The sequence below is a fragment of the Oncorhynchus gorbuscha genome, linkage group LG26, assembly GCF_021184085.1.
Source record: "Oncorhynchus gorbuscha isolate QuinsamMale2020 ecotype Even-year linkage group LG26, OgorEven_v1.0, whole genome shotgun sequence".
In the NCBI taxonomy this organism is placed as follows: Eukaryota; Metazoa; Chordata; class Actinopteri; order Salmoniformes; family Salmonidae; genus Oncorhynchus; species Oncorhynchus gorbuscha.
The window spans coordinates 34,141,671-34,156,449 of record NC_060198.1 but is presented as its reverse complement, the minus strand read 5'-3'; the positions used below and the strand labels follow the sequence as shown (position 1 = coordinate 34,156,449).

The window sequence follows — 14,779 nt, the reverse complement described above, 5'->3', positions numbered from 1 at the left end:
ATAAATAAGTATATATGGGTTGTATTTACAATGGTGTTTGTTCTTCACTGGTTGCCCTTTTCTCGTGGCAACAGGTCACAAATCTTGCTGCTATGATGGCACACTGTGGAATTTCACCCAGTAGATAGAGTTTATCAAAATTGGATTTGTTTTCAAATTCTTTGTGGATCTGTGTAATCTGAGGGAAATATGTCTCTCTAATATGGTCATACATTGGGCAGGAGGTTAGGAAGTGCAGCTCAGTTTCCACCTCATTTTGTGGGCAGTGAGCACATAGCCTGTATTCTCTTGAGAGCCATGTCTGCCTACGGCGGCCTTTCTCAATAGCAAGGCTATGCTCACTGAGTCTGTACATAGTCAAAGCTTTCCTTAAGTTTGGGTCAGTCACAGTGGTCAGGTATTCTGCCGCTGTGTACTCTCTGTTTAGGGCCAAATAGCATTCTAGTTTGCTCTAGTTTTTTTGTTTTTTTGTTAATTCTTTCCATTGTGTCAAGTAATTATCTTTTTGTTTTCTCATGATTTGGGTGGGTCTAATTGTGCTGCTGTCCTGGGGTTTGTGAACAGAGCTCCAGGACCAGTTTGCTTAGGGGACTCTTCTCCAGGTTCATCTCTCTGTAGGTGATGGCTTTGTTATGGAAGGTTTGGGAATCGCTTCCTTTTAGGTGGTTGTAGAATTTAACGGCTCTTTTCTGGATTTTGATCATTAGTGGGTATCGGCCTAATTCTGCTCTGCATGCATTATTTGGTGTTTTACATTGTACACAGAATATATTTTTGCAGAATTCGGCATGCAGAGTCTCAATTTGGTGTTTGTCCCATTTTGTGAAGTCTTGGTTTGTGAGCGGATCCCAGACCTCACAACCATAAAGGGCAATGGGCTCTATGACTGATTCAAGTATTTTTAGCCAGATCCTAATTGGTATGTTGAAATTTATGTTCTTTTTGATGGCATAGAATGCCTTCCTTGCATTGTCTCTCAGATCGTTCACAGCTTTGTGGAAGTTACCTGTGGCGCTGATGTTTAGGCCAAGGTATGTATAGTTTTTGTGTGTTCTAGGGCAACAGTGTTTAGATGGAATTTGTATTTGTGGTCCTGGTGACTGGACCTTTTTTGGAACACCATTATTTTGGTCTTACTGAGATTTACTGTCAGGGCCCAGGTCTGACAGAATCTGTGCAGAATATCTAGGTGCTAATGTAGGCCCTCCTTGGTTGGTGACAGAAGCACCAGATCATCAGCAAACAGTAGACATTTGACTTCGGATTCTAGTAGGGTGAGGCCGGGTGCTGCAGACGTTTCTAGTGCCCGCGCCATTTTTTTTATATATATGTTGAAGAGGGTGGGGCTTAAGCTGCATCCCTGTCTCACCCCACTACCCCGTGTGAAGAAATGTGTGTTTTTTGCCAATTTTAACCGCACACTTGTTTGTGTACATGGATTTTATAATGTTGTTTGTTTTACCCCCAACACCACTTTCCATCAATTTGTATAGCAGACCCTCATGCCAAATTGAGTCGAATGCTTTTTTGAAATCAACAAAGCATGAGAAGACTTTGCTTTTGTTTTGTTTTTTTTTGGTTGTCAATTAGGGTGTGCAGGGTGAATACATGGTCTACTGTACGGTAATTTGATAAAAAGCCAATTTGACATTTGCTCAGTACATTGTTTTCATTGAGGAAATGTACGAGTCTGCTGTTAATGATAATGCAGAGGATTTTCCCAAGGTTACTGTTGACGCATATTCCACGGTAGTTATTGGGGTCAAATTAGTCTCCACTTTTGTGGATTGGGGTGATCAGTCCTTGGTTCCAAATATTGGGGATTATTATATTATTATACCTCTGCGGTATCATCATGCTTGATCCTAAATGTGGTCTAAGGTACCGTATGGATGGTGTGACACAATTTCAGAGTCTCCAGAGGCATGCAGAGGTCAAAGTGAGTGGAGGGTTGATTGGTTGACAGTAGATGGGGGAGTTCCTAGATATACACAAACAGACTTTGACAACTTCATAACAGCTCTGGGCTGCTCTGCAAATCGCCAAAAAATATGTTTGCTCTGACCTTTGCGGATACCGCATTGCAGTAAATACTGTATGGTCAATGCAGACGACGTATTGACATGCAGTGCCTTTAAGCTCTCGTTTTTTCTGAGTTTTCAGTTGTATTGAAAGCAACATTCTAAAGGCCAAAGTTTTTCCTAACTATAAAGGAGTTTATGCACTTTATTTTTAGAAGAACTTTCAAAAGCTATTGTATTGTGACTAGCGACCAAGGGCAAATGTAGGCAAACCCTAACCACTCATATTATTGTCTTTGGGTGTTAGAAAAGCGCAATACAAATTCCATGTATTATTATAAATAATTCAAGAATTAAAAAAGATGCTCTGTTAACTAATGAAGGTTGTTTAATGCTGATGTTTAGCATAGGTAGACAAGAAATACAACATTAAAACATAAAGACACGTTACTACTGAGCTTGTAAGGTTAAATTCATCATATGAACATGAAACTTCACATTTACAGTGGTAGAACTAGGTATCTATATGGGTGTGTGTGAAATGTATCTTCAATTGTATCAAATTTAGCTAAGTACAACAATAAAACTGGGTGATAACATTGGAGCCTTTCCAACTCAACCCACAGCAGTGCCTTCTGCTGGCTGTGGATGACATTGGGATCTATTGGAGCCTTTCCAACTCAACCCACAGCAGTGCCTTCTGCTGGCTGTGGATGACATTGGGATCTATTGGAGCCTTTCCAACTCAACCCACAGCAGTGCCTTCTGCTGGCTGTGGATGACATTGGGATCTATTGGAGCCTTTCCAACTCAACCCACAGCAGTGCCTTCTGCTGGCTGTGGATGACATTGGGATCTATTGGAGCCTTTCCAACTCAACCCACAGCAGTGCCTTCTGCTGGGTGTGGATGACATTGCGTATGGCGAGAAGCAGATCCTCGGTGCAGCTCCAGGTGCTGGATTCCAAAGTGTGGTAGAGTAGGGGCAGGGTCTCCAGCTGCTGCTCGTCCGCCTGACACACCTCCTGCATCACGCCATCCTCCCCTCGCCCGGTCAGCAACTTCCTGTCAATGGGGCAAAATAGACAGACTTTGTAACTACTGTTTATAAATTGGATTAGAGAACATACAGCTACAAAAATAGAATAACTTATGATCTAAAAGTGTCTTGTAAACACACACAAATACAGATAGTCAGTCAGGCACCTACTTTAACTTCTTGTGTTTTTTGTTCTTGGGTCGGATATTAATGACGATAGGGTAGATCCCCTGCCTCAGAAGGCCCTCCACACTACTCAGGCCTAGCTCCAACAGACAGTGCTTGTCCTGAGAGACAAGACACAGAAGCCGATATGGGAGAGGTAACCCACTGGGCACAGACATCAGTTCAACATCTAGTTTTGATTTACATTAGGTGTAGTTGTCAACTAACATGAATTCAATGTGAAATCAACAGAAAATGTCACCATGTCATTGGATTTAGTTAAAATCTTTTCCAAGTCAATTAAACATCATTACATAACTCAAAAAAGAGACGCAAACTCGGTCTCAACCTTTAAGTCTTTACTGAAAACTCATCTCATCAGAGGGTCATATGATTGAGTGTAGTCTGGCCCAGGAGTGTGAAGGTGAACAAAAAGGCTCTGGAGCAACGAACCGCCCTTGCTGTCTCTGCCTGTCCGGTTCCCCTCTTTCCATTGGGATTCTCTGCCTCTAACCCTATTACAGGGGCTGAGTCACTGGCTTACTGGTGCTCTTTCATGCCGTCCCTAGGAGGGGTGCGTCACTTGAGTGGGTTGAGTCACTGACGTGATCTTCCTGTCTGGGTTGGCGCCCCCCCTTGGGTTGTGACGTGGCGGAGATCTTTGTGGACTAGACTCGGCCTTGTCTCAGGATGGTAAGTTGGTGGTTGAAGATATCCCTTTAGTGGTGTGGGGGCTATGCTTTGGCAAAGTGGGTGGGGTTATATCCTTCCTGTTTGGCCCTGTCCGGGGGTATCATCGGATGGGGCCACAGTGTCTCCTGACCCCTCCTGTCTCAGCCTCCAGTATTTATGCTGCAGTAGTTTGTGTAGGGGGGCTAGGGTCAGTTTGTTATATCTGGAGTACTTCTCCTGTCTTATCCGGTGTCCTGTGTGAATTTAAGTATGCTCTCTAATTCTCTTTTTCTCTCTCTCTCTTGGAGGACCTGAGCCCTAGGACCATGCCTCAGGACTACCTGGCATGATGACTCCTTGCTGTCCCCAGTCCACCTGGCCATGCTGCTGCTCCAGTTTCAACTGTTCTGCCTGTGATTATTATTATTTGACCATGCTGGTCATTTATGAACATTTGAACATCTTGGCCATGTTCTGTTATAATCTCCACCCGGCACAGCCAGAAGAGGACTGGCCACCCCTCAGAGCCTGGTTCCTCTCTAGGTTTCTTCCTAGGGAATTTTTCCTAGCCACCTTGCTTCTACACCTGCATTGCTTACTGTTTGGGGTTTTAGGCAGGGTTTCTGTACAGCACTTTGAGATATCAGCTGATGTACGAAGGGCTATATAAATAAATTTGATTTGATAACATTTCTTAATTGAAATATCGTGGAAGCAACATTGTGGGTCTCCCAAGTGTAACAGCGGACTAAGGCACTGCATCTCAGTGCTAGAGGCTTCACTACAGACCCTGGTTACAGGCTGTATAACAACCGGCTGTGATCGGGAGTCCCATAGGGTGGTGCACAATTGGCCCAGCGTCGTCCGGGTTAGAGGAGGGTTTGGCCGGGGTAGGCCGTCATTGTAAATAGGAATTTATTCTTGACTGACTTGCCTAATTAAATAAAAAATACAAATTGACACAACCAGTTTTTGCCCCATGGGAAGTGTTTGTTTGTTTGTTTGTGTGTGAAAGACAGAGAGAGAGAGAGAATGAATGAATGAAAGAGTGTATACCTGGCTTATTACTTCCTGAATAGACTGCAGACTGATTCCAAGAGCCTGCTCTGGGGTGGAAGCATCTAGCAGGAAAACACTCTTATCATTTCTCTCTGTGGCCTGGATTGGCTCTGAAATACATCACTCCATGAGAAGTGGTAGAGAGACAACATATCTACAAGTAATTACTTTTAAACACAGCCGACCATGCAAGGACAACAAGCATAGTGCTTCTGAAAATTGAGTGTGTAGTGACAGTGTGTAAATAACCATGTGCGTGTCAGTATGTGTGTGTGTGTGTGTGTGTACCTGGTTGGCAGGTGTTGAAGTCCAGTCCAGACTTTGCTGGCTGAAGCAGTCTCTCTATGAGGCCACGAGAGAGTAGGGAGAGGGGGAGAAGATGACAGGCCGTTTGGTCTTGACCTGTATTGGCTGGACCATACTGTAAGGAATCAGGTGCTCCTCGTGACCTGAGCAAAGACACACACACACACACACACACACACACACACACACACACACACACACACACACACACACACACACACACACACACACACACACACACACACACACACACACACACACACACACACACACACACACACACACACACACGCACACACACGCACACACACGCACACACACGCACACACACACACACACACACATTTAAGTTCATGCATTTTTATCTTACCATAGTCTTCAAATTACAAACAAAAATATCAATAAAGTCATATGGGAGGAGCTTACGGTTGCTGAGTGTGTAAAGGACCTGTGGGGTGGAACCAATCCCACGACAGCTGGGGGACACAGCCTTGACCAATCGCACACGTTCAGAGCCCTTCTTGGATACCTACAGTGAGGAATGGAGGAATCAGTAGTCTGGTTACCCTTGGTTACCAGAGATTCACACACAGTAGGGACAAGAGGAGACTTACTCTCTTCTTGAAATCCTTCTGCTCCAGGGCTATGGTACGTAACCTCACCAATAACAGCTGCTGGGCTCTGAGATAGAGAAAGATTTAGGGGATACACATTTATCACTACGTGTCCCATGCAGTCTATGAGTGCAGTCTAACAAAGCTAAAGATTTGCACAACTGTCTGTTATAGATTAATGGAACGTTTAATCTTCTTCTCATGCTTATTAAAATGTCTTACATTATATAACCCATTCATTTGAACTCTGTCACAAAGGTATTATTACAGTACATGGCACCTCTCCCTTACCTGTTGTAATTGGGCATGACCCCCGCCTGCAAGGGCTTGGCTGTGCCGGGGTTTACCAGGGTGCAGCGCCACTGGTACTTCCCATTGTAACGGGTGTCAGTGACGTGTATTATGTCATCACAGCGCACCCCCAGACAGGGCAGGTCGCTATGAGGGTCCAGGTCCAGGTTGACGCGCACGTAGAAGGAGTCAGCACCGTGGAAGGTAGGAGAAGGGAGCTGGGCACATAACTTGGAGTATGCTGAGAAGAGGAAAAGGGGTGTTAGTTACACACACTCTATTGTTTTATCTTTTTTGGTTCTATTAACAGTCTGGCGCCTGGATAAAGGCCAAGACCATACACTATAAAGGTGTACTGTACTGAAAAAGCACATCAGTCAAGGAAAACAACTATAAAAGCAGTCTCAGAGAACTTTACCCTCTGTGTTGGTCTGGTGTTTGAGAGAAGAGGGCTCTGTCCACCACTGCAGAGAGAAGTGGGCCACCTCTCCAGTGCACTGGCCCATCAGCACACTGCCCCCACCAAACAGAACCTTCTCCAGCTGGACAGGGAGGAGAGAGGCAGTTATACCCAGTCCTGTGTGGCTGATTTTCTACTATCTGTCTGTATGCCTCTGTTTCTCACCTCCAGTAACTCACTGCCCTCCTTCAGACCCCACTGCTCAGCAGGAGAACCAGCTCTGACGCTGCTAACAAAGATGCCTGTGCGGTTGCCCCCAATGATGGTGATGTCATCTGCCAGGCTGCCTCTTCCTCTTTTGGGCATAGTGGGGGGACTAGGTACGGGGGACAGGGGCACGAAACTGAAAGATAAATTGTAATTACACTTATCAGTATACAGTTAAGATTATATCTCACACCATGAATGGTTAGCATGTGTACCTACACTACTTTGGATTAGCTGCCCTGATGTAGGCAGCACAGAGATGGAGACCTACCCAAGACTGCTGTAGTTGGGTTTGTGAGGTGGGACAGGGGGCAGGTTGATGAGGTCAGGGGGGAAGAAGTGGGAATGCAGGGAGCTACAGGAGTTCGACAGGGAGACCTCACTCTGGACTCCTGAAACACAATATAATGAGACATCACTACACACATCTATACTTAGCCGGAGTTACAGGTATTACAGGTAGCTCCAGACTTAGACAGACAGGAGGGATGTACTGAGCTGAACCAAACCTGTGAGGTTCTCATTCTCATCACTGCCCCAGGAGTCCAGGTCAAACCTGTAAAGGGATAAGAAAACAGAGGAGTTTATCATCATTTATTTAGTTTTAAATGCATTTCCAGCATAACATGGGATTTAAGAGAGTGATATATCCATATCAGAGAACAATGTAAAAGTTGATCTGCTATGGTATGACCATAGATATCCTATTAAATTAATAATACTTCTATTTCCTAATTCTATGGGTATGACATACTCTATGTTGACCCTGCGGTTGATGGAGTTCATGCAGGGAGGGAAGGGGAAGATGGAGAGCCTGTTAACATCCCTTTCACTGTCCACTGTCTGTAAAACACACAGGACACAAACAAGAAGGGAAATAGAGAATGACTAACGCATCGATGCAGGCCCACAATTTAAACCTATTCATTGTCTCTTTGACAACTTGAAAAAGTGAATTAATTATTCAACAATCCACATATACTGTGTCTATTCACAGCTACACTGTTCAGTGAGAAAAATACACTTGTTAATATAATACAGATGAATGCTAGATGAGACATGATGCTTTGATATGTTGGCATGTCACAAAGTGTTGTGGAGTAATTCAACAACTCACTGGTGTCAAGAGATTCTCCTCTGAGTTTGAGCGGGAACCTGCAGACAAAAGAAAGTATTTAGAAGTCTAAGCCTATCCTCTCATCAAAGTTGTAAAAAGAACAAAAAAAAACATTTGTTTTGGCCATGCCTATTTCTACCATGTCTTATTCAAACAGTAGTTCAAATACACGGGTTATCTTTCGTCAGCTACAGTGGTGTAAAAATGTAGAATAAATAAAGAAAAACGTGAAAAAAAGAGGGATCAACTCAGGAATGCTCTTTTCTTCAATGCTATCCTTGCAAAACCCCAATCCCCTAATCCAGTTGTTCCCAACCTTTTTCCGTTACTGTACCACCAAGTATATTTTGCTCTGCCCAGAGTACCCTTAAAGTACCCCTCGTGTGCATTTACCAGTAAGCCTATGGTCTTATGAGTCTTCTCAAGTAACCCCTTTGGATAGGCCAAGTACCCCTGGTTGGGAACCACTGCATTCATCTCAACTCTACCCCCTGTATTTAGCCTCGCTATTGTTATTTTACTGCAGCTGTTTTATTATTTGTTACTTTTATTTCTTATTTTTGTTGGTATTTTTCTTAAAACTGCATTGTTAGTTAAGGGCTTGTAAGTAAGAATTTTACTGCAGGTCTGTTGTATTAGGTGTATGTGACAAATAACATTTGATTTTGAATTTAAATATAGGCTTACCTTCGGAGTGGTCATGGGTTTGGTCTGTAGAGGGAGACTGTGACAGAAATGAAAACAGAGACATCATCAACATCTGTTCACTGAAAGGTATCCTACAGGTACCCAACATGCTGACAGTTACACAAATTCCTCTCTGGCAACATCAATTCAGTTCAAGGGGCTTTATTGGCATGGGAAACATATGTTAACATTGCCAACGAAGTGAAGCAGGTAAAAAACATCATATCTCTAACTCCATGCAAAACAACAATGTGACCTAATTAGCACACATGAGTTGCTTCATCCTGATCTAAAAAATAATATTCTCTGTAAGTAGACCATGAATAACCATGCCAAGTGAAATGATCATTATTATTATGGGGATCAGCTCAATGGTACCTACTTAACTCTGTGAATGAGTCAAATGAAAAGACAGGTTGGACAGCAACACTGCCACACTCCTCAAGGACTATCCATCACATGATTATGAAGAGATAAATGTTGTGGCTGCTGTTGATGGTAACACTACAACGTTGCTAATATTCTAGCTGCTGCCAATGAAGATGATAAGATGTCGATGAACTCTGACCTTGCAGAGCAGCTGGTGAGTGCCGTTGGGCAGAGGACTGAGGTCTAGGGAGCAGCAGGGCCCGTAGCACTGGTCTTCGCTGCACAGAGACAGGTGAGACTAGGAGAGGCACAGAGAGACAATCACATTAGAAGAGTACAGGAGAAGGCTAACAGGTCCACACTGTAATTTGATTATCATATTTTTGTGAGTGTGTGAAACTGACAGAATAGGGAAAACACACTTGTGTTGTGCAAGTATATTCAAAAGTGTGTACACAGTATGTGTGTACATACAGTAGCTGAGACTCACACAGTGTATACAGGGCAAACTCTGCTCCCTGCTCCTGTCCTTCTCTTTCTCCAGCTCTCTCTGCTGCTGCTCTAGATTGGCCTGAAGCTCTGCGATGCGTTTACGCAGGCGGTTCTTGTCCAATAGGCAGTCAGTATACTCCAACTGCAGGCTGTCTCGACTGCGCAGAGCCTGAAGGATTTACAGTATCAGAGGGAGGAGGAGAGAAGGTGCCAGAGAGATGAGTTATGAGGAAACAGACAGACACTGAGTGGGGGAGACACTGAGTAGTGGAAACACCTGCGCGACTAGACAAAAATGATGTATTACGGTGAGTAATGGTGCAACTATGCAGAGAAAGGCCTTATATTATCCTGCAAAAAGGCCTCAAACACTCCGACCTCAACATTCCTCTGTGCATGTGCATTCAGTGTCCAAACAGCCATGAACTATTTAAACCAACAGAAACAAAAACCTTACCGTACATTGATTCGTTGATTCTAACCCGTATCCCTACTCAGACCTACTGACCTGGTCCCTCTCCTTCTCCAGCTCCATAATCTGGTTGAAGTAGGAAATGGTCCTTTTCTGTTCCGTCTCCCAGTCCAGCTGCAGAGTCCTCACCTTCAGCTGCAGCTGCTCACACTGAGACTCCAGCTTCACAACACAACACACCATACCATCAAAGACAGAATAATACAATTGTGTTGATATACAAGAGGCATGTTTCAACACTTTATGAAGCCTGAACAAAGACAACTTGAAAAACGGTCACCAGCTCAGTGACTTCTGAGAGTGAATAATGGGACAGAATGGCGTGAAAAGGCTCTTTCTCTGCTCTCACCTTGTCCCTGAAATCCTCAGAGCTCTCCAGCTCTCCCTGTAATCTGGCGATGTTGCCACACAGCTCGTGTCTCTGCTCTGCTGCCTCCCTGCGGTCCTGCTTCAGGATGTCCAACAGAGCCTGAGGTCAAAACGGAACAATTACAAGAGTTAGAGCAGCACCGTCGGAGCGGGAAAACATCACAAACTCAGAGGGTGAATCAGATTGACTCCGAGTGGTGGCTCTACCTGTGTTTCAATGTGACCTGAATCAGATTCACTCTGAGTGGTGGCTCTACCTGTGTTTCAATGTGACCTGAATCAGATTCACTCTGAGTGGTGGCTCTACCTGTGTTTCAATGTGACCTGAATCAGATTCACTCTGAGTGGTGGCTCTACCTGTGTTTCAATGTGACCTGAATCAGATTCACTCTGAGTGGTGGCTCTACCTGTGTTTCAATGTGACCTGAATCAGATTCACTCTGAGTGGTGGCTCTACCTGTGTTTCAATGTGACCTGAATCAGATTCACTCTGAGTGGTGGCTCTACCTGTGTTTCAATGTGACTTGAATCAGATTCACTCTGAGTGGTGGCTCTACCTGTGTTTCAATGTGACCTGAATCAGATTCACTCTGAGTGGTGGCTCTACCTGTGTTTCAATGTGACCTGACTTCTGAATGTCAATGTGCTGCAGTGGCTTCTCCCTCTTCTCGGGAACAGCGGGGGCGTCGTTCGTCCGATGGGCGACACTCCTGTTCCTTCTGACTGGAGCAATAGAGACAGGACTACTGTCAGTCTCTTTCTCTGCCTCCATCAGTCTGGTCTTCAGCTGCTCCATCTGTAGAAAAGGTTGAGTAAGAGTATTACAAGGGAATCCTACCAGGGAAAGGCTTCCTATAAAGGCATGTCCCAACAGCTCTTTCAAAAAAATGTATACCCTCCATCCATCCTTTTATCTTTCACCAGCTGCTTTCTTCTGTCCCAGTCACCCTCCCTCTCCTTCAACAACCCATCAGACCTCTTGTCCCCCTCTCCTCTCTATACCTGTTCCAGTAGCTCTCTCTCACGTGCGGAGGCCTTGGCCTGATCCTCCAGGGCACGAGAGTATTTCACAGCCTGTTCCAGGTGTCTGTCCTTCAGCCGGCCCAGCTCCCTGCTGCCTGCCTCCCAGTCCTGACGCAGCCTGTGGGAGACACATTCAGCCAGCTCTCAGTACACTGGACATAGAAACTGTACATCCCTATTAAAGAAATGTATGACAGCCATGGACCATGGCTCATCATGAATGTAGTTTATGTATATCATTCTCGATGTTTCAAATTCCAGTCTAAATACTGTCATTCACCTTGGGTGTAGTGCACATTGTTGGGCCCTGTGGATAACAACCAGATGTTTGTGTGGTTTTACCTGTGAAGTTCAATGAATCAAACTTTAATGCTTCTCATACTGTCATTTGTCTCACAGTGCTTTAAGCCCTGTATATGTGGTTCCGTGTGGTGTACCTCTCCATTTGCAGCCGGTCATGTCGTAGGTCCAGTGTCTTGCGTTCAGCCCGGCTGCGCTCCTCCTCGGCCACACGGCAACGCTGGGACAGGCGGCGCTCACACACTTGGCTCCCCCGTAGCTGCTCCCTCAGCTTACGCACCTCAAGCAGCAGGAACTGAGTCAGGCCCTCTGGACCCTCCTCATCTGGTGGGGAAACAGCAGTGGATGTAAATGGGGGAACACAGGTCATACAGGAGTGGAAGGGGGATATTTGGGGACAAATCCTCACCCAAGATGATGGAGCAGCGCTGGGTGGGCTGTTGTCCAGTGAGCTGAGTGTATTGCTCGGGGTGGTAGAACTCCAAAGACTCCATGAAGGCCTGCAGGCCACGCTGGCCCCGCCCATGCAGGATGTCAATCAAACGTCCTGATTAACAGTGATGACATCATTAAAGTTTATAAGATGAAGACGACAATACATCCTGAAGATGGAGACACAGTAAGTACTGTACTGACACAAGTGTGAAAGCTACTCACGTTCTAGGTAATCCCTTTGTCATTTTTTTGTCACCTCTCTAACCTCATCTCTCTGTTTCTTCTTCTCTTCCCGTCTTTTTCACTCCCCATCTGTCTACCTCCTCCTTTATCTCCCCGCTCCTTTACCTAGCTGGTGGCCACCCCTTCATTCCTTTCATCTTGATCTCCTGCCTCGTTACTCATACCCGTCTCCCCTCCCTCTGTCTCTCACTCCCCTCTTGCTATCCTTATAAAAACACCTTTTTCCCTCACACGGCACAAACCCCTACTTACCTCATTCTGGCCGACCTACCCCCTCTCTCCCTGCCTCCTCTCACTTACCTTTCACACTCTTCTCATTGCCTTCCATCATTTCTCTCTCATTCTCCCTCTCTTTTTCGCTCCCACCAATTCCCTCTACCTCCCCCTCTCTCACCAGCCTTGCTGATACGTAGTGGGTACTGGGTGGAGTTGAGGACCTCATCCTCATCCTGCTCGTCGATGACCTTGCACTGCCTCAGGTAGGGGGTGAGCTTGGCTGGGTTCAGGATGCGGGTCAGCTTGTGCCTCACCCCCTCCACCCGGTCCCACAGCTCCTCACAGCACTCCTCGGAGAACGGGGACACCGGCCGCCCCTCTTCTTGTCCCGTGTCATAATCCTTCACCAATACTGTGATGCCTGGTACAGAGGAAGCAAGTTAATACAGGACTGGTTTGAAAGAGGAGCCAAAGTTATTCTGTGTTTTAAAGAGAACAGGCTCAAACTATTTTGATACTACAGTTTTTGCCCATTGTCTGCTGCATTGTGAGAAGGAGCAGAAGGATGTACTTTTCTGGCTGTGCTCCAATGAAAGCTGGATGGGATTATTTTGCATTTAACATACATTACAGAACATTCGGAAAGTATTCAGACCCCTTGACTTTTCCCACATTTTATTACGTTACAGCCTCAATCTAAAATGAATTCTCTTGTTTAATGAAACCAAGATTGAACTCTTTGGCATGAATGCCAAGTGTCACGTCAGGAGAAAACCTGGCACTATCCCTACGGTGAAGCACGGTGGTGGCAGCATCATACTGTGGGGATGTTTTTCAGCAGCAGGGAATGGAAGAATAGTCAGGATCGAGAGAAAGATGAACAGAGCATAGTACAGAGAGATCCTCAATGAAAACCTGCTCCAGAGAACTCAGGACCTCAGATTGGGTTGAAGGTTAATTTTCCTAACAGGACAACGACCCCAAGCACACAGCCAAGACAACGCAGGAGTGGCTTCGGGACAAGTCTCTGAATGTCCTACATTTGCAAAAAATTCTAAGAACCTGTTTTTGCTTTGTCATTATGGGGTATTGTGTAGATGGATGAGGGGGGAAAAATATTTAATCAATTTTAGAATAACGCTATAATGTACCAAAATGTCAAGGGGTCTGAATACTTTCCGAATGCACTGTATACCAGGCTGTAGGATTAACTTCCAGTACTGTGAACACAATTGATGGTGCATTATCTGCACCAATGATTGACTCAAGTTTCTTCTGGTGTTGCACAAGGTTGGTTGGTGGGTCGTAAAAACAATGATAGGGACGACATTAAATCTGTCTCAGAGCTCAGGAATGCCATCACTGGTGTGATTCATATCGCACACTTACAAACCTACTGCGATAGCAGACAAAGACCTCCTCAACTACTGAGGAGCAGTTGTGCCAACTCCCCGGACTAAGAAAAAACACGTTCAATTGAGACTCTCAACACGTTTAGTAGTACAGATCAGGGACCCATGATCTAATTCCGTTACCGTATGAACTATGAAGCCACATTATATATATGTTTTAAAGTTAACTATTTACCGACAATGAGGGGTAAGTAAGTGCTCCATAACCACGCCCCCCTCGCGAACAGACAGACAGGTCGAGACACATCTGTGTCCTGTGGAATCTTTTCCTGTCATCTCTCGTTTGCACATGCAGACTACTGATGTAGTCCATAGAAAACAGATATCATGAGATGCTTTTTATCAAGAACAACTTTTTCCAAGAGCAGTGTCAACATATCAAAATAAAAATAAAACACCCCTCAGACTACTTGGCAGACTACTTGGCAATATGAATATTTACTACATTATTTAAACGGAGACTACAATACCAAAAATAACTGTGACTGATAAGACAATAAGGAGGTCGAAGTGTCATTCAGTGCCGCAACTTTTCACCCCCGTTTGACTCATCTGACTTTATCTGAAAAAGTCAGGTAAGAAATGATATAATGTCACCTGTAAAATAACATTTTAAAATAAACATGACAAGAAGAAATCTTAATTTCCCACTTACCACTCATTGTCAAGGATTGATCGTGTTGTAAGCAAACTCCTCAGACAGATATTCCACTTTTGATTTTGATCAAATCATGACTACATAGAAACGTAAACTACTATTCCAGTATGGTTATGCTATTGCGTTGAGAAGCTGGTTGTGTTGTACCTGGGA

General features: G+C 44.8%; 2 protein-coding genes across 3 annotated transcripts in view; both read right to left on the bottom strand.

The window, feature by feature from the left end:
- The window catches only part of LOC124015368 (trinucleotide repeat-containing gene 6B protein-like), a 27,266-nt gene extending 22,249 nt beyond the window's left edge, over window positions 1–5,017 (bottom strand). The window contains 3 exon segments of the mRNA XM_046330541.1: window positions 2,914–3,085; window positions 3,231–3,346; window positions 4,985–5,017. Of these exon segments, the coding sequence (XP_046186497.1) occupies window positions 2,914–3,085; window positions 3,231–3,346; window positions 4,985–5,017 (321 nt within the window).
- On the bottom strand, window positions 2,387–14,779 carry LOC124015677 (caspase recruitment domain-containing protein 10-like). Of its 2 annotated transcripts, none has more exons than XM_046331071.1 (24): window positions 14,624–14,779; window positions 12,735–12,977; window positions 12,072–12,209; window positions 11,800–11,986; window positions 11,342–11,480; window positions 10,947–11,135; window positions 10,320–10,439; window positions 10,007–10,132; window positions 9,497–9,667; window positions 9,206–9,304; window positions 8,638–8,674; window positions 7,951–7,988; window positions 7,588–7,676; window positions 7,343–7,389; window positions 7,105–7,225; window positions 6,792–6,969; window positions 6,585–6,708; window positions 6,167–6,407; window positions 5,876–5,942; window positions 5,688–5,790; window positions 5,244–5,404; window positions 4,953–5,109; window positions 3,231–3,346; window positions 2,387–3,085 (listed from the first exon to the last, which is right to left on the bottom strand). In XM_046331071.1, the coding sequence occupies exons 1-21, from the start codon at window positions 14,628–14,630 to the stop codon at window positions 5,298–5,300; spliced, it is 2,571 nt and encodes an 856-aa protein (XP_046187027.1). In that variant the 5' UTR covers window positions 14,631–14,779; the 3' UTR covers window positions 2,387–3,085; window positions 3,231–3,346; window positions 4,953–5,109; window positions 5,244–5,297. The 2 variants fall into 2 exon arrangements, with proteins under 2 accessions (XP_046187027.1, XP_046187026.1); XM_046331070.1 differs by having other exon boundaries at window positions 4,953–5,065.

Excerpts from the sequence above, each read along its gene's own strand:
- LOC124015677 (XM_046331071.1), bottom strand. Across the intron at positions 10,133-10,319 it reads CTGAGGATTTCAGGGACAAG|CTGGAGTCTCAGTGTGAGCA; the intron begins GTGAGAGCAGAG and ends TGTGTTGTGAAG. Across the intron at positions 7,989-8,637 it reads AACCCATGACCACTCCGAAG|GTTCCCGCTCAAACTCAGAG; the intron begins GTAAGCCTATAT and ends TTTTGTCTGCAG.